Source organism: Gobio gobio, assembly GCF_949357685.1.
Source record: "Gobio gobio genome assembly, chromosome: 1".
In the NCBI taxonomy this organism is placed as follows: Eukaryota; Metazoa; Chordata; class Actinopteri; order Cypriniformes; family Gobionidae; genus Gobio; species Gobio gobio.
In genome coordinates, this window is record NC_137097.1 from 63,696,730 (window position 1) to 63,715,640 (window position 18,911).

Below are 18,911 nucleotides of genomic sequence, written 5' to 3' on the forward strand. Positions count from 1 at the left end.
AATAAGCAACTAGTTAATAGTGAGAATTGGACCCTAAACTAAAGTGTTACCCATGCTGCATGTCATGTTAAATTCTTATTCATGAAACCATGAAATCCATAATTTTCTCATATGGCCAAATCTTGCATACAGTTGTGTACTATCCACCTTATTTTTAATAAAGAGAGGTTGCATCTTAAATGTGCAAGGCTTCCAGTTCAACAGGTATTTATAGGGTATTTGTTGTCATATTATTTTAATTATCATAATCATAAACACACTGGTTTGTAAACACACCATTTACTGCACTTTGTTGTTGTTTTAGTTGTTTCCCTATAGCGTCTAACGGTTCCGATATCTCACAGAAAATAGCTTGCTTCTGCTTTTCAAAATAAGGTGGACTTTTGTCCATATTCTAAACTAAAAGAAACACTCTTGTCATTTCTGTCTTGGTAACCTTATCCACTGTGTATTGTTTTCAGTCTCTGCACTACTGGAGTTGTTCGGCTTCACATTAATAACTGGCTTGAGGTCAGTTTCTGCCTGCCACACAAAATCCACCGTGTAGGAGGGAAACACATCCCACCAGAGGCTCTTGAGCGCAGCCTAAAGGCCATTCGGTGAGTTACAGCATATATCCAGCATATTTAGAAACATTCACATGCCCTCATCATGCTGTAATTAATTCAGCAAGTTGCTCCAGTTATTTTTTTGAAAATAAAAACGGCTTGCTTTCTTAATGCATGAAAAAACGGATGTTTAAAAATGCAGCTTATCACATTGAATAATGGGATATAGCTAGTGTTCCTCAGTGTGCTTTGTTATAGTGCTGTTTTTGGCAAACATAGTAATTCATCCATCTATTATTTGTGCACATTATGTATACTATTTGCTTCAGCAAAAATATAGTAATATGATAATCTGACAAGTGCCTTAAAGGGATAGTTCACCCCAAAATTTAAATTATCCCATGATCTTACCCTAAAGTCATCCTAGGTGTATATGACATTCTTCTTTCAGACTAATAAAATCGGAGTTATATTAAAAATATCCTGGCTCTTCCAAACTTTATAATGGTAGTGACTGTTGGGTCATTTTTGAAGTCCATAAAAGTGCATCTATCCATCATATAACTGCTCAACATGGCTCCGGGGGTTAAAGGGTTAGTTCACCCAAAAATGAAAATTCTGTCATTAATGACTTACCCTCATGTCGTTCGACACCCGTCAGACCTCCGTTCATCTTCAGAACACAAATGAAGATATTTTAGTTTAAATCTGATGGCTCTGAAAGGCCTCCATTGGCACAATGCACGGTTCACTCTCAAGACCCTTAAAAGGTACTAAAGACGTCGTTACAAAGTCCATCTCACTACAGTGGTTCTACAATAACTTTATGAATCGTCGATAATAGTTTTTGTGCGCAAAAAAACCCTAAATAACGACTTATATAGTGATGACGATTTCAAAACACGGCATCATGAAGCTTCGAAGCGTTATGAATCAGTGAGTCGATTCAGCAGTTTGGATTGCCAAATTTCAGCAGTTTGGCGGTTTGACACGCGATCCAAATCATGATTCGACTCACTGATTCATAACGCTTCGAAGCTTCATGATGCCGCGTTTTGAAATCGTCATCACTATATAAGTCGTTATTTAGGGGTTTTTTTGCGCACAAAAACTATTCTCGTCACTCCATAAAGTTATTGTAGAACCACTGTAGTGAGATGGACTTTGTAACGACGTCTTTAGTACCTTTTAAGGGTCTTGAGAGTGAACCGTGCCAATGGAGGCCTTTCAGAGCCATCAGATTTCAACTAAAATATCTTCATTTGTGTTCTGAAGATGAACGGAGGTCTGACGGGTGTCGAACGACATGAGGGTAAGTAATTAATGACAGAATTTTCATTTTTGAGTGAACTAACCCTTTAATAAAGGCCTTCTGAAGCGAAGCAATGCGTTTGTGTAAGAAAAATATCCATATTTCAAACTTTATAAAGTAAATTATCTAGCTTCCGGCGAATCGCCTTCCATATACAACTTACGGAAAAAGTGAAGTTTAATTTTGAACTGCGAGAGGCGCTACACTTTTTCCGTAAGTTGAATACGGAAGGCGATTTGTGATTCGAGCCGTGTGGAGCAGTTATATGATGGATAGATGCACTTTTATGGACTTCAAAAATGACCCAACAGTCACTGCCATTATAAAGCTTGGAAGAGCCAGGACATTTTTAATATAACTCCGATTTTATTCGTCTGAAAGAAGATGACTTTAAGGTGAGTAAATCATGGGATAACTTTCATTTTTCGGGTGAACTAACCCTTTAACCCTTTACCTGTCACCCCCCTTTTTGAGCATTTTGTGAAAATGCACTACCCAAACTTAAATGGTTGTAATTCATGAACCCTTTGGACTAAAGACTTATGGTTGGTCTCTTTTAAAAGAAGACACTTGGCAGATTACTGCTGAAGTGGAAAAAAATTATAGAATTAAATTATATAAAAGTTATTGAAATTTAAGTTTATTGTTATAAAAATATATAAATTAATACAGGTTTCAGCCTAAAAAAGACAGAAAGTCAAAGCCAAAATTCTAACCAAGTTGTGTTCAAAATTTTAGGTCAAAAACTCAAAAAAATTTGTTTTCTGTAAGACTTTTAGCTGCATAACCTCCAAAAATCCACTAGGGGTTAGACACACCATATTGGTGATTCCTAAAGATTGATCTGGCAGATATTCTCTATATATAATATTATTTTCTGAATATTTTTGGCTAAATACTAGAATCAATGTTTATGTTATGAACTTTTAGCATGAAAATCAAAGTTTGAATGATTAAAAGTGTGGTTGTTGACTTTTTGTTACAAAGCAAGGTGAAAACTCCTGTAATGATACAGATTTTTTGATGCACACTCTTGTCACTCTTGTCATATATTAATCCATTACTCTTCCAAAATATATATTTTCTGCAAAATCATCAACAAATATGTATTCTTGAGCCTTAGACCTTTCCAATGATATATAGTTTGTCATGACTAGATTAGGATTTAATAGTAATATAGTGAAGTAAATGTAGAATGCCCGTATACGGGCAAGTGACAGTTAAGGTTAAGGTGATGATACACAGGGCAACTTTTTGACCAATGTTGCCGTCAGCGAGCAACCAGGTCAGACACAGGGCCCACGACCGATCTGAAGTATCCAGATAGAGATTTGTTGCCCATTCTCAATGAGAAAGTGCCTGGCAACATTGCTCAAAAAGTTGCCCCGTGTATCATCACCTTTAGTCTCGCCTGCTTTTTTTTGCATGATCAACTTGCTACACTTGCTATTTAGTAGTGTTGTGGTGGTGTGCCCCCTGTAGGCCGTATCATGCACTGCTGCTCCTGGACAATGAGAAGGCCTTGCTGGCTCAGCTCCCTCTGGACTGCTCTCCTGCTCTAGTGCGGCTCATCAAGACCTGTTCAGCCGTGAAGAACCTGCAGCAGCTGGCTCAAGACGCTGACCTGGCCCTCCTGCAGGTCAAAGATTATATGCCACTGTGCACTTTTATCAGCCATGTCCTTTTTTCATTTTTAACACTTGGAAATAGTTAATTGGTCTGACAAACTTTCAGTCTTGAAGATTTCTTGCAAAAAATCTGATGGTGTACTGACACCTGCAGGTTAAATTGTGTTCAACAAGCATTTGTTTTTGTTATAGTTAGTCTTATACTGCCACCTAGTGGACAGAAAATAATTCTGTTGGAATATCATTATGGCAGATATGTTTTGGATAGACAAAACAGTATAAAATCAGGATAAAATAGTGTTTTTATTATCTTTTTGACTTCAATATTTATTTTCCACAACAATATTCAAAAGCCAGAGACTAATAGTGCATGGTTAACTGGATAAGGATAATATAAAAAAATAAAAATAAAAAAAATAAAATAAATATATATATATATATATATATATATATATATATATATATATATATATATATATATATATATATATATATATATATATATATATATATATATTACAAATTCTACACAAAATATTTTAGCGCTTTACATAATTAGACTTTTTTTTAATTCATTTTAAAAATATTTATTGAGTTTTTTAAAGATTTTATATATTTACATGACTTGAAATCCAGGTTGTTTTGTCTTATTTTAATTCTCATTTTGTTTTATTTTAAATCATTTAACTCTCCTAATGCATTCAGGTCTGTTTGACCTGTTTTGAGTTATATTTTTTTAATTCATAGTTTTTAGTATTGAAATGAAACTTTGTATGTGTGTTAAAACTGTCAAAATACACAAAATAAAAAATTTAGGAGATGTAAATAAATTGTTACACCTTTTGCGTTCAGGTCCGTTTAGACCCTAAAGTTAACTGTGGCTTTTACACATGAAATTATGCGGATTTATTTTCTTTTTCTTCTTTTGTTTATATCTATTAATTAGATTTGTCTGAAACTACTTATGTAAAATACATTTAGCTTCTTTCCTACACTCACACATTTTTTTCTTTCCCACTGGGGCTACATTTTGTCTATAAACATGCTTGCGCATACGCAGACAATAATTCTGAAATAAAAAATAAAATTACTTTTATTGTGTTAAATAAAATGAGATTAAATTGTGTTAAAAAATATAATATAAAATATTTCCTTTGAATACATTTTAGAGTTTTACTGATGTTGTTTAAAAAAAAAAAAAACAGTCATGAGTTTTAAGTTCAAAGGAATTTAATTAAATCCATCTCATAAATATTGATAAATATATATTTTTTGTTCTGTAGTTCTTGTAACATTTTAAATGTCAAAGACTTTATCAATTCTTAATTAATAAAAAGGGGGTACATTAAGTAATGGCATGGTGACATTTAAAACTTTTAACATTTTGCGCATTCAATAAATGAAAACATTTTGCGCATTGAAAAATATGAAGTCATGATTGTTTTATAAACGAACGTTCCACAGGGTCCAAATGGACCCGGGAATGCAACAGGTATATGCAGTTTTGTAATACATTAGGAGGGTTGTGTCATCTTAAGCACCCCCGGGGAGGTTTGCTGAGGCCTCCTATTGGGCTCCGGTCCCTTGGAGAACCACTGCTCTGAAATGTTCCACTGCCTCCCACAGGTCTTCCAGATTGCTGCGCATTTGGTGTACTGGGGAAAAGCCATCATTATCTACCCTCTCTGTGAGAACAACGTGTATATGCTCTCCCCCCATGCAAACATCTGCATGTGAGTATGTGCTCTCTAGAAAACCAATCGAAGCTCTTTTGTATTGTCTGTGTTCTAATGTACTCACTGTACAAAGTTTAACTTCTCATTATTCTTTCAAAAAATCTCACTGCAGACATTAATCATGACTGTGTGTCTTCCTCCCCCCAGCTACTCTCCTCTGGCTGAGGAGTTCGCACTCCAATTTCCAGGTCATGACCTGCCCTCCATGTTAGCCAAGTTCTCACTTCCTGTTTCTCTGTCCGAGTTCAGGAATCCACTGGATGCCCCTGTGCATGAGGTTAGTGTCTTAAAACGCCTTTTCACTATCTCAGACAAACAACAGACAGGAAGCCATTCATTTTCAATGGAGAGTAGCACAGGAGCATTGTGGAGTTTCGTACATGTGTATGCAGAATTTTCGGATTCAATTTGTGCTTCAGATGCATTTAACTTTTGCTGCTAAAACGAATGTGTCCACCTGACAGGATGTAATGTATTCTAATCAAAACTATGAGATTAGTAAATAAATTCACTATAACGTTATTCTTTAAACTTCAAATTTCTGTAAAAATGCTATGAATAATTATGTCAGAAATCATTATTTTATAATTAATTATGTTGATTAGTCCAGCCCTAGAAAATGTACTGTTTTTCTTCGAGGCATATACACTTTAGTCAGGGTAGCCACATTGATTTTTACATGGATGAAAACAAGCCTGAGAGGGGAAAACGTACTCTTTCTAATGGCATGCACTTTATAAAGACCCTAGATCACATGTAACTTTCAAAACTCAACACTTTCAAAACATTAAATCCTTTGGAAACATGTTTCCTCAGCTGAACAATTGCCCATTGAATAATTACAGTCCATTGAACACACTGTACTTCTGTTCCTCATCCAACGTGACTAAGGTCTATTGGTGGTTGATTGTTTTGTGTGAACATAATCATCCATGGATGTTACGGAGGTTTTTCAGATTTTCCGTTGCAGCGTTCTCTCCATGTTTACGATATACAGTATTACAATATTTCTTTGTGAACGCACTGGATCCTGTACCGGAAACCGAAAGTAACTGCCCTCCGCTAAACGTTTACTCTTTGAACTCTTGCACCCAGGAACAATACAATACATGATCAACACCAATTATGACTAAAAGTTTGCCAAGAGGTATTTCCTTCTAAAGCAGGGGTGGGGAACGTCGATCCTGGAAGTTCACTCTCTTGCAGAGTTTAGCTCCAACCCTAATCAAACACAAGTGAAACTAATCAGGGTCTTCAGGTTTACTAAAGTTACAGGCAAGTGAGTGTTTTTTTTCCGGGGTTGGAGCTAAACTGCAAGAGAGTGGCCCTCCAGGATCAACGTTCCCCACCCCTGTTCTAAAACACGGCAGTATTTGACTCACAGCAGACTGGTGGGAATGGTCTTGAATGGCAACATGCCCAGTGCATTGTGGGTGTTAAAGTTATCCGTCCTATTTTGCATAATGGAAGACAGCAGCCTTTTTTCTCTAGTCACCTTTCTTCTGCATAGGGAGATGAGTTTTATTGGCTATTAAACCCTGCTTGAAGATGCAGTAACCATTATGTGTGTATCTGAGCAGGCCCAGCTCATCCAGATGGTGGTATGGATGCTCCAACACCGACTGCTGTTTCAGATCCATACGTATGTTTATCTGTTGGTCCCGCCCACTGAGGAGGAGCCTGGTCTACGGGAGGAGGAGCCATCCCTAGTCGCTCGTATGACAGGACGAAGTCTGAGCACGCCCAGTGCCCTGAGCTTCGGCTCTCCCAGTATGTAACCCAGTTAACTACAACTCCACACGGACACACACATGAGAGAAGAGACACCCTTATAATCAAATAAAGTCTCAGTAGTTTCTGTCATTTTTCTCTTCGCAGCAAGTAGCGATGACATGACCCTGACGAGTCCCAGTATGGATAACTCCAGTGCTGAGCTGCAGACCGGAGGAGACTCTCCTCTCAATAAAAGAATGACGGAAACTCTTCTGGCCAGCCTGACCGAACATGAGCGGCAGGCCATCCTCCGTGTCCCAGCGGCGCAGAACCCAGAGGACCTGCGCTTATTTGCCAGGTGACAGAGCATTTTTATAGCTTGTCTTTTTTTTTTTATATCTCCAACTTGACTTTGTTCTGAACAGTAGGTCGTTTTCTTGCACTCATTTCGTCAGAATGAATCCAGTCCAATTTCTGATTCTGAAAGTTCTGTATATATTGAACCCTAAACACTGCAATCCGATTCACATATTTGTTTACATGTGCATTAAATGTTTTCCAAACTAAATTTCCGCACATTTACAGTGATCAGAATCTGACAAAATGAACCGATGTCATCAGAGCTACAGTACCACCAATATAAATGTAGTTTTTGCCCTGATGACGTATCTAACATGACAGCTGACTCAGAAGAGGTTTTTTGAGCAAATATTTCGGAAATATTCAGTCTCATCCACTGACCAGTGGCCTATCCGCTTGTTAAGTCGTGACATGAGGAACGCCGTTTCTGGGTCCAAGCCTCAACTCGTTTCACTTGAGAAATGCTATCGATGCCGTTTATGAGGGCTATTTATTCATATTAAACATTTTAAATACTTACAGTCTCTGTTCTCACAGCGTCACAGACATTAATATTTTAATGATTTATAAAAGATGAATCACTGGGGATCTGGAATTTTGGTATGGAGATAAAGGTTATGATTATAATTTTTTTAGTATTAGACCACATGTGTGTGTATATTAGCACCATTTGTTGTTTTTCTTGTGGAATGAGAGAGAGCGTTTGGACCCGGAAGTGCTGCCGTGTGACGTCATACTTAAAAGGATTGGTTCACTTTTAAATAAACTTTTGCTGATAATTTACTCACCCCCATGTCATCCAAGATGTCTATGTCTTTCTTTCTTCAGTCGAAAATAAATTAAGGTTTTTGATGAAAACATTCCAGGATATTTCTCCATATAATGGACTTCAATGGGCTCCAAACGGTTCAATGTCCAAATGACAGTTTCAGTGCAGCTTCAAAGGCTTTAAACGATACCAGACGATGAATAAGGGTCTTATCTAGCGAAACGATCAGTTTCTGCGAGAAACCGAGCAGTATTTATGCTATTATTTTACCTCTTATCAGACGAACGTGATAATCTCGGAGCTCTGCCATAACTTCCGCTAAGTGAGGTCAAAATACGAGAATGGTCATAGATATATCGATCGTAGATGCCTCATTCTGCTGATCCGTGCAGGCGCTAATGAGGCATCTACGTATACATCTATGACCACGCTCGTAATTTGACCTCACTTAGCGGAAGTTATGTACTGAAACTGTCATTTGGACCTTGAACCGTTTGGAGCCCATTGAAGTCCATTATATGGAGAAATATCCTGGAATGTTTTTATCAAAAACCTTAATTTCTTTTCGACTGCAGAAAGAAAGACATGGACATCTTGGATGGCATGGGGGTGAGTAAATTATCAGCAAGTTTATTTAAAAGTGAACTAATCCTTTAACAAACGAATACCATAAAGCCGGTTTAGGTGGCTAACCAGGTGTGTTTCAGTTTATTTTGCGCCTACCCTTAGGCACCATGAAAGTGGTTTGGCTTTTAGCAGTGTTCATCGCCGTAGTAACTTGTGCTCTGGGGCAGGTTATGTGCTGGGGTAAGAGATCTCAAACCAAAATTGAGCCAATCAGCTGTGAGCAAAGTGACACATGTCTGATGCAATAAAGACACTCCCCCTGTTTGTACTCCAGATTAAAGGTCACTACATAGGCTATAGCAAATGATTTTTAAAGACACAATAGTCTGGCTTTTAGCAATACTTAATATCTAAATCATAGAAAATGATTATCATACCATTAATCCATTACACATGTACAGTTTAAATAACTATAAATATGTAATAACGGTTATATATATAAGCTTTAGAATCAATAGATAAAGCTAGAAAAATGACTGTCAGCTTTAATGTTCAATTCTTTCTATACCTATATCAACTATATAATTTCACAACTTTTACTTGCACTGATATAGGAAGATTTTTTAGGAAGACGGCTCTTTTCTTCTTGCTGTGTAAATTTGTTAAGATTGTTCATATATTTCAAATCTCGTTATATTCTGCACAGCATGTAATTGGCTGTTGGCTACTGATGTCACACCTAAACTCAGAATCAAAGCCTGATTGGTTTGGTTTGGTCAACTCGAAACTTAAGCTCAATTGCATCGATTGAAGTCCAGCCAGTCTGGTTATAAATGGATTATTTAGGTGGATATAAATGTAGATTGTGTCTTGTTGTCTTTCTTTAGGCTACTGCATTACTTCAGAGGCCATCATCACCTGGAAGAGATAATGTACAACGAGAACATGCGCCGCTCGCAGCTGAAAACGTTATTCGACAAGTTTCGCAGTGTTTTAGTGATAACCAACCACGAGGACCCCATCATCTCTCTGTTCCAGTCTCCACCAGAGTAAAGGGATCATTCAGCTCGCCGTGAGTCTGAGGACGTGGTGACGTGTTTGCTCATCATCAGTGGCTTAAATAACCTAATTCAGGAGCAAAATGCTTTCTGCTGCAACAAAATAATAACCTGCTCCGTTTCAAAAGAGGCTTATAGAGTGAGATATCGACTGTATATAACTGTGCTGACCAAAGATTTTTATGTTGTCACGATTTTACCTCATATGTGGTTGATTTTAATAAATTATTCAGGGGTCATGATGTGCGGTTCATCCTTGGGCAGCCATAAAATGGATCGTTTAAGGATTCCACCCAAGCATCTCCTATTTTGATATCGTTCCCTGGTGGGGATATATCATCTCCTCAAGCAAAAAAGACCAAAAACACATGCCATGATGGTAATTCCAGACCATGAGACTCCATGCCCTGAAGACTCCAGTGCGGAGAGGCCGAGAACAGAAAGAGAAAAGGGGGTTGTAATTGCGATGAGGTGCAAATGGTTTTCCAAACATCTGTAAAATCAATGAGCACCAGGAATAACAAGGCTATTTTATTAAAGAAACATGATGTTACAAAAAACAGACATGTTCAGAAATCAAACTCCCAAGGAATAGTTCAATCAAAAATGACAATTCTCATTATATTCTCGCCCTTGTGTCGTTCCAAACCTTTCTTATTGTGATTTTTGTAAGTTTTATATATAGAATATATTTACAGTATATAGAGAACATGAAGATACTTTTATGGTGTTTGTCTTTTTTTGGGGGGGCATTTATTTTATAATGTGGAAAATAGCAGCTTGGACATTCTGCTAAATGTCTCCTTTTGTGTTCTCCAGAATAACCCTCCAAAATATACACGTTTAGAACAACATGAGAGTGAGTAAATAATGACAATCTACATTTATTATCAAACTATCTCTTTATAGAGCAATTTAATGACGGAACAACATGAAGACCCTTCAGGAGACTGTATTCTCCATCTCAGTGGAGGAATGTAAGTGCGTCTGACGCTCTGCGTCTCTGTTCAGCACGCTAACACATGGGTGTCCTCTCAGATAGAAGCGAAGTGGTTTGGTTGCCCATTCCCCATGAGACTCCACTCCGATCCGATGGGTCGACACCACCTCTCCAGCGGGAACAGTCTCTTGCTCTGGGTCCCTCTCAAGCCACACCTCTGTATCAGTGGCCAGATCCCTGCGGTCGAAGCAGCGCTGTATATCTAGCGCTTGGCACAACTTGGACGGGCCGTTGCAGAGCTCTCTGTCCTTAAGGGATTTGGCTCCAACCTTGCGTTTGGCTGCTCGCAGGTCCCTCATGACGTCCTGACTGCTCAGAGGCTCCAGCGAGCGCAAAAGCACGGCCGCCCCCTCCCCTGCACACACACACACACATAGTAGAGTAGTTAGCAAGGCTCCTCACTGTCTCCTTCCTGTTGGCTTGTGTCTGTGTGCATATGCTCCAACCTTTCTCTAAGTTTTTGTAATGTGCCAACTTGACCTATAATGAGAAACAGTTGGAGAGAAGCAAAACAGCAGCAAAACAAAACACTTGTTTCTTGCATAACTAGCGATGTGGGATCTGTGGTTACAGCCTTTTCCGGCTCTTTTTCCTGTGTGTGTGTGTGTGTGTGTGTGTGTGTGTGTGTGTGTGTGTGTGTGTGTGGTCAATTAGAGTGGGTTTTGAAGCCTCACCTTGGCTGGAGACGTTCATGCAGAGGTAGATGCCGTAGATGGGATAGACATAGATGGTCCCTGGCTTCATGAACATGGCAGTGTTCCTCTCTGTGCGTTTTCCCCCTGCTGAGTGGGACGCCTTATCCTCCCCACCCAAATATGCTTCGGTTTCCACAACCCTTCCCCTGAGCTCAGTGCCATCAGTTAGCTTCCTCACCAACACCTAGTAAACACAGAAACCAGATTTCACACTCTTTCCTGCAAAAGCACTGTCTGTACAGTCGTCTTATATCCAGCAGGTGGTGCAGATGTGCCAATAAATTATATTGACAGACTGAGGTGCTGGCTCATGATACCTAATATCTTGGTGCTTTTTGAGAAAATGTGGTTTATGACTTGATCTATGATAGTTTTTGATAGTTGATAAAACATGCACTCAAAAAAATACATGTTTAGGGTTGGTAAGATTCTTTGCATGTTTTTAAAAAGTCTCTTATGCTCACCAAGGCTGTATTTATTTGATAAAAAAAAATACAGTTAAACAGTATTATTGTGAATTATTATTATTATTATTATTGCTTAAAAAAAATTCTATTATATATATATTTCTATTATATTATTATATAATATATTTTACAATGTAATTTATTCCTGTGATCAAAGCTGAATTGTCAGCATCATTACTCCAGTCTTTAGAGTCACACGATCCTTCAGAAATGATTCTAATATGCTGATTTAAAATATTTCTGATTATCAGCAATGTTGAAAACTTTATATTTTTGTGAAACTGTGATATTTGTTTTTCTGGGTTCCGAAAGTTGGGGGGGAAAAACAGCATTTATTTAACCCTTGTAAGGTCTTCGTTTGGGAATTACATTCAGGGTCTTTGGGGTCTCCACAGACCCCAGGCAACAAAATGTCATTTTGTAACAAAACAATAGTTTTTTTTTTTTTTAGAACAAATGTATTTTTACTCTGTTTATTAATGCTTTTACTCAACATCTGTGCAGTTTTTGGAGTATTTATAATAATTTTTTAATTTATATAAATACATTTAAAAGAATTATGGATTTTCACACAAAATCTGGGTTTTTTTATGTAAAATTCACTTTATAAAACACTCAAATTTCTAACTTTCATTCGTGGGGATAACAGATAATTTGCCATGGTTTAGTGTAAGATTTTTGCCCATCTTTTGGAAAATACCGTTTTAAAATAAATGTAAAAAAAAAAACTTTTACCAGTAAATGGCTGCAGAGCTCCACTATTTGCTATGTGCTATTTGACTGACCGAAAGACATCTTTTCACAAGTATTTTTCAGTTGGATTCATATCTGAATGTTATGAAATCACAATTATAACAACTAAAAATAATTAATTTAGTCAAAGTTTAGCATTTTTTTGTACTGAAAAAAATCTTTTTTTCAATGATGTTACAATAGAATCAAAAAGTTGGAGTCTTTAGAGTTTATCATTTATTTCAAACATCTGATTTTCTTTATTCTACAAATTTAATCTACACTTCAGTTACTAACTGTTACAGAACAAAAATGTACAGAAATTAACAGTTATATTACATATTGAGTAAAAAATACACAACACGAACATCAAAATGCAATGAACTGAACAGCAATAACAAATGTATTCGTGTGTGTGTGTGTGTGTGTGTGTGTGTGTGTGTGTGTGGACTGGTAATCATCACGTTATGGGGACAAAATGTCCCCACAAAGATAGCAATATCCGAAATTTTTAGGTCCCCATGAGGAAAACATCTTATAAATCAGACTAAGTGATGTTTTTTGAAAATGTAAAATTGCAGAATGTCTCCTGTGAGGGTTAGGTTTAGGGGCAGGGGCAGTGTAGGGGGATAGAATATACGGTATGTACGGTATAAAAACCATTACGCCTATGGAAAGTCCCCATAAAAGATGAAAACACTACGTGTGTGTGTGTGTGTGTGTGTGTGTGTGTGTGTGTGTGTGTGTGTGTGTGTGTGTGTGTGTGTGTGTGAGAGAGCATGATCATTTTGCATTGTGGATTTTTCATGCATTGTTGGAAGTGTGCCACTTCATTTCTATATGCGTGTTCTGTGTGGTTTCTGTTTTTGAGGATGAATTTTGTCCATTTTCTAAGGAGAACATCTGAGTGTGACTTTTTCTTTGTCACACAAACATAAAAACAGATATCAATCCAATTTTTTTATTTATTTGTAGATCTAGAGAGTGTTGACAACCGCACAACGTCTCATGCCATTTGGACAAAGGGAAACATTTTTTTTATTTGAGCAAATGTCCTTTGGGGTCAGAAAAGACCCTGAAGACCCTAGAAGTTTAAAGCTGCAGTCCTTAACTTTTTGCGCTCTAGCGGTTTATAAACATAACTGTATGCGTCTTGCGGAAGAACATTTGCAGCCGGAGCTACTTCTCTGTTTATGCCTATAGCGAGTCACGCAGGGACTGTGCTCCTCCGCAGCGGTTCCTACCAGACCGGTCTGAAATAGTCCCAATATAAACACTTATTATAAGTGTACCATAATGATCGGTTTGGAAAATGGATTCTTGTTGTACAGTCTCATTATATAATTTTTGTAAATCTTGAACACAAAAAAGTTTCGTACAGCAGCTTTAAAATAGAAATCTTTTGAAACATAAATGTCTCTGATCCATTTAATGCATCCTTGCTGCATAAACATATTCATTTCGTTTCAAAAATGTTACAATATATTTAAGTTTTAGAAAAACATTACATTTTTAGGGTCGTTTAAAATGTTCTGTAAAGTTTTTCAAAACCATATGAACACAAAGTGTAAGAACCTGGCACTTGTGTTTTAAACTAGAAAACTAACCATAAGCACTAACACAAATGTGCTAAAATACCTCAGAATATCCTAGCAACACTTTAAACATCGTTCAAGCACCACTGTTTTTTTATTATTAAAAAAGTAAACATTAGTTTCCCCAAACTAAAATGCATGTTTGAGCTGTTTTAACTGAAAGCAACTTGTGCCAGTGCCATTGTTTTGTCCAGTCATGTTTTTTTCTAAGGCATGTTTATAAAAAGCTACTTAAATACCCCAATTGAACTAAGGCCTAATCCTGGCCTAAACTAAGCCCTGTCTGTGAAACCAGGCCCTAGTTTACCACCCAACTTTTCAACTCTGATTTCATTCATGGCTATTAAACAAGATACTGCTTCCGTATTTATAAAGTAATTACTGTCGTCCAATTAAAAGAGCAGAATGCAAACAGATCTCATCTTACAGTAGCTCTAAAGTCTGTGTTCAGTCAAAGTGGGTTTATTTGTTTCACTTAACCTTTAGAAAGGACGCTTAAAATGTGCAAAAAGATGCTACATCCAGTCGTGCATGGAGGTAGAGCAAATACAAGACCGCTGTGAACGACTTATGCAAAGAGCGCAACAGAGTGTGAAAGCCACAATTGTCACCTCCGCCATTCTGGCTGCAGGCTGTCACGCCGAACGAGTGCTTGGTCACACCGAGCAACCTATTATGGGACAGACCGGATACCCTTCAACATGATAATGACTTTTCATGCTTCTCATTTCACCCTTATTTACACACTGGTAAACTGAAAACAAACAAGGGCATACTTTGTGCTGGTTAAATTGACCTGAAACTCTGCACTGCCACTGCAACAAAGTGTGGCTCATTTTCTGGTATTTCAGTAGCCTTCGTGTTTTCAGCAGCCGCCTTTCCATTTTAAACCTCATTAAAATGCAAATTAGGCCTCTCTGTGTCAGTTCGAGTCTATTCTGTGCTCTGCATTCTGCATTTAACTCCGTCATTCAAATGTTCCATGAGGTCAAGCTGTATTTCAAGTACACTACTGAGTGAATCAGGGTAGCACAATTGATATGTTGTCATAAAAAAACTCCTAGAAGCCAGTGATTCTCAACTTTATATCTAAAAGCACCACATTAAAGTCACCATTACATTATATTTTAATGGAATATTGCAATATTTATAATTCATAATCTAAACCCTTATAATCTTTAATCAAAATAACTTCCCCTGTCACTCACATGTGTTCGACCAATAGCAAACCACAACCATCCAATCAATTCCCATTGGACAAAAATAAAATCCTGCCCTACATTTTTTCTTGTTTGAGAAGCCGTTTCACTCATATGTGTCACAATAGGGAAGAAAAACCTGTTGTTTAACACATTTTATAGGCATTTTAATTGTGGCATTACAGAAACACTTTCTTCCAACAAGTCAGAATTGGGCTTCTATGCCAAGGAATGAGTATGTGCTTGGGATGTTGCTCATTTCTGGGTGTCACTCCATGATTTCATCACAGTTTCTGTGAATAATTCTTTACAGGTTTGGGATTACACTCTTAACCCTTTCCTGACAATATGAATGTAAATTAACTAATATTAAGTAAAACATACAATGAAGCGATATGCGATACGATATTGCTTTAAGTGTGTAAAATCGATTTAAATTATCTATATTTTTTTATTTTAAAACTGAGAATGATACCATTTATGTGTTTCACATTCTTTCTGGGAAAAGAAAGCATCGCTACAACTTCTGAAAGTGACCAGCAGTGTTTTAGCTAAAATTAATGTCACAAATCTGACTAATTTTAACATCAATGTAATTAAACAAAAAATGTAATGCCAATATTTAAATACCAAAAACTCTTTGCTTGACTTGGTAATATATAGTTATATCAACCTAAAACTTAACATCAAGAACATCCAGGAACTAGGGGTGGATGATTATTTGTGTTATTTTAATCTTTGTTATTAAAAATAAGAACTAAAATTGGATCCTATTGACATGCATTCCATTTCTTTCCCCAACTGATATCTTTCACTTAAAATTTACATGAATAGTCATCAAGACAGCCATTTTGACATAACTGTGTGTGTATTGACAGTTGGAGTGTGTAACAAAACACACAAAACAGAACTGAAGGGATCACACGCCTTCAGAGAGGCGGCTTGTGCGCACGTTTCGGTGTGTGTGTCAGACAGCGCGAGACTGCATGGAGTTGTTTTTTGCAAGTTATTGCGTTTAATAACTCTTTTTAACGTCAAGCAAGTCACATAAGTAAGAGTCGTGTGCCCAGTCTATTCTCTGATATATGCATCAACCTAAAACACTTTTCACAATGTTGAAGTAGCCTATTAAAATCATTCAGATATTGCGTGCTGCTGCGAAATGCATATCGCGATATGTACATTTGTGATATTTCGATAATTTCGAATTTCGGAATCACTCACAGGAAAGGTTTGTGTTACACTTTCGTCTCAATATACTGTTGATATAATTAACGAGAACAAAGTTTTTGAAGGCACTACCTCTGTGTAATGCAAGTTACATTTTAAAATAGGCCATTTTATTATACAAACTGCCCGATCAAAAAAAAAGTCACTGTTTGTATTTAAATAGGCAAATGCTTCAGAGTCAATGATTGGACCATTATTGCAGTGATTATGATGTTTCTAGCATGTTATATGTTTGGCAGCAGTTCTTCTAACCCTAATTGATGGAGTGTGTAGCTTTTCATTTCTTAAACAACCATGTAGGAAGATACATCATGGCCATATTCAAAATGATGCACCTCTTATATGTTGTGATGTTATTTCCATCAAGAGGTGCATCAATTTTTGGTCAAGATCTTGTATTGACAATGCAAGAGTCCAGCACTCCGTAAAGTCTCCTCCAGCACATCCCAAAGACTTTCAATGAATTTAAGGTCTGGACTCAGAGGCGACTTTATTTTTTAAGGAGACTGAGGTCTTTCAACATCTGCCTCCCCCTACTATGCTGTCTATCAGACAGTGGTGGCCAGTGCTATCAAAACAGAGTTGACAAACTGATTAAGAAAGCTGGCTCCGTTGCAGGGAATGAATTTGATACGGTCCAACGGTCGGTCCGGAGCGAAGAATACTCTCTAAGCTGAGATCGATAATGGCCAACTCCTCACATCCACTATACGCTATTGGGATGCTTAACAACAGCACCTTCAGTCATAGACTGATTGCACCAAAATGCATGTCTGAGCGTAGCAGGAAGTCCTTCCTATTGACTGCTGTACTATCAGATTGTTCAATGTGCTATGAATATGGCAGGATTCATTATTGGAATTGCATATATATGGTATTTACATGTACATTTTTAGGTACTATTTCTTTTTCATTTTTGTACGGTAGATTGTAAAAGACTTGTCAGTGGTGCTGTGTTCTTTTGTGTGTTGAAGCTGCTGTGACAATATAATTCCCTGTAAAGGATCAATAAAGTATCAACAACAACAACAACAGGTGCCGATTCATATGTGAAAATGATCCTTCATGCCTGATGAATCTTGACATAGTCATCCTGGAATATGGCCATGATGTGTCTTCCTATGGTTGTTTAAGAGATGAAAAGCTTCACACTCCATTGATCAGGCTTAGAAGAACTGTTGCCAAACATATAACATGCTACAAACATAATAATCACTGCAATAATGATTCAATCATTGACTCTTAAGCATTTGCATATTTAAGTCCAAACAGCGACTTTTTTTAGCTAGGCAATGTGTATCTATTTAGATAAATGACAGCAAAAAGGCAACTAATAATATTCATATTTTATTTTAATTAGAGAAAACGATTTCTAATATTTTTCGTTGACAATAACAACAATGCATGGCACTTAAGGAACGTGATTTCTCAGACGTAACCTTTTCATTTGAGGTGATTTCCTGAGATTGGACGCTTACCTTGCCGAGAAAGGCCTTCGCCAGATCAATGCAGGGCTGATGGAAGAAGCTGTCACTCAGTCTGACAGGGTCTTTCGTTGAGAAATAAGGGCTGAGATGATGATGATCCGCAGAGTTCGTGTCAGACTGACACCGAATGAGCCTCTTGAGAGGTTCACCATCGGCAGATTCTGATTGAGGTAATGATGAATTCTTTCTCTTTCGTGTTGTCATTTTAAATATCACAAAATATTAGGCTATATATTTGCCCCAAAACCATAACAGGTTTGTAAAAGACTTTCTATCTTTTTTGCTTTTTAAATGCTAATCAAGACCAAAAAGCACGCAAGATTAAGGTCAACGTGTTTCATGTCGCGTTTATAGGTCGATATACGTTATATTACAAACTGCTACATGTTCCTATATGTGCAGATTATTTTGAATAAGTATAGCTGCGGTTTTGAGGGGGGGTAAAACATTTAAGGCGAATACTGTCGCTGTTGTGTTTAATGGATCTATATTGAATACAGAGTTGCTACAGCTTTAACAAAGTCATTCAGTTTAGTTTCAGCAGCCCGGGTTTGTTTACCTTTAGCAATCGCAAAGCACTCTGGGATGCTTAAAGGGCCAGTAGCGTTTGTGTGACATTTGGTTGTAATGTAAAACAACTTAGTGGTTGGTTTTTAGTTGTTTTGATTGATCTTCGGATGAAATAAGGTGCAAGTATTTTTGCCACTTCAAGTTTTTCACCCACAGAAATGAGTAGCAAATGAACTTTAGCGATGATTAAAATGACAGCTAATGTCAGATTTGCCCTATTTCCTTGCCACCAAGTTAGTTGCATG

At 37.3% G+C, this 18,911-nt stretch overlaps 2 protein-coding genes across 7 annotated transcripts in view; one reads left to right on the forward strand and one right to left on the reverse strand.

Annotated features, from left to right (window-relative positions):
* nprl3 (NPR3-like, GATOR1 complex subunit) overlaps nucleotides 1–10,414 on the forward strand; it is a 23,145-nt gene extending 12,731 nt beyond the window's left edge. For 3 of the 6 annotated variants that reach the window (XM_079834594.1, XM_079834597.1, XM_079834598.1), the window contains 8 exons: nucleotides 462–599; nucleotides 3,343–3,499; nucleotides 5,115–5,221; nucleotides 5,372–5,501; nucleotides 6,805–6,994; nucleotides 7,103–7,295; nucleotides 9,521–9,705; nucleotides 9,925–10,414. In XM_079834594.1, coding sequence (XP_079690720.1) covers nucleotides 462–599; nucleotides 3,343–3,499; nucleotides 5,115–5,221; nucleotides 5,372–5,501; nucleotides 6,805–6,994; nucleotides 7,103–7,295; nucleotides 9,521–9,686 — 1,081 coding nt within the window. In that variant the 3' untranslated portion in view covers nucleotides 9,687–9,705; nucleotides 9,925–10,414. Of the gene's footprint in view, nucleotides 1–461; nucleotides 600–3,342; nucleotides 3,500–5,114; nucleotides 5,222–5,371; nucleotides 5,502–6,804; nucleotides 6,995–7,102; nucleotides 7,296–9,520 lie in introns of all 6 variants that reach the window. The other 3 variants (XM_079834596.1, XM_079834593.1, XM_079834595.1) reach the window with 1 other exon arrangement.
* On the reverse strand, nucleotides 10,202–18,678 carry mpg (N-methylpurine DNA glycosylase). Its single transcript, XM_079834639.1, has 3 exons — nucleotides 18,088–18,678; nucleotides 11,366–11,570; nucleotides 10,202–11,046 (listed from the first exon to the last, which is right to left on the reverse strand). Exons 1-3 carry the CDS (start codon nucleotides 18,298–18,300, stop codon nucleotides 10,634–10,636), a joined length of 831 nt encoding a protein of 276 aa, XP_079690765.1. The 5' UTR covers nucleotides 18,301–18,678; the 3' UTR covers nucleotides 10,202–10,633.
* Between the last annotated feature and the right edge of the window lie 233 nt (nucleotides 18,679–18,911).

Excerpts from the sequence above, each read along its gene's own strand:
- mpg (XM_079834639.1), bottom strand. The coding sequence starts at position 18,300 with ATGACAACACGAAAGAGAAAGAATTCATCATTACCTCAATCAGAATCT. Across the intron at positions 11,571-18,087 it reads CGAAGGCCTTTCTCGGCAAG|GTGTTGGTGAGGAAGCTAAC; the intron begins GTAAGCGTCCAA and ends TGTGTTTACTAG. Across the intron at positions 11,047-11,365 it reads CATGAACGTCTCCAGCCAAG|GGGAGGGGGCGGCCGTGCTT; the intron begins GTGAGGCTTCAA and ends GTGTGTGTGCAG.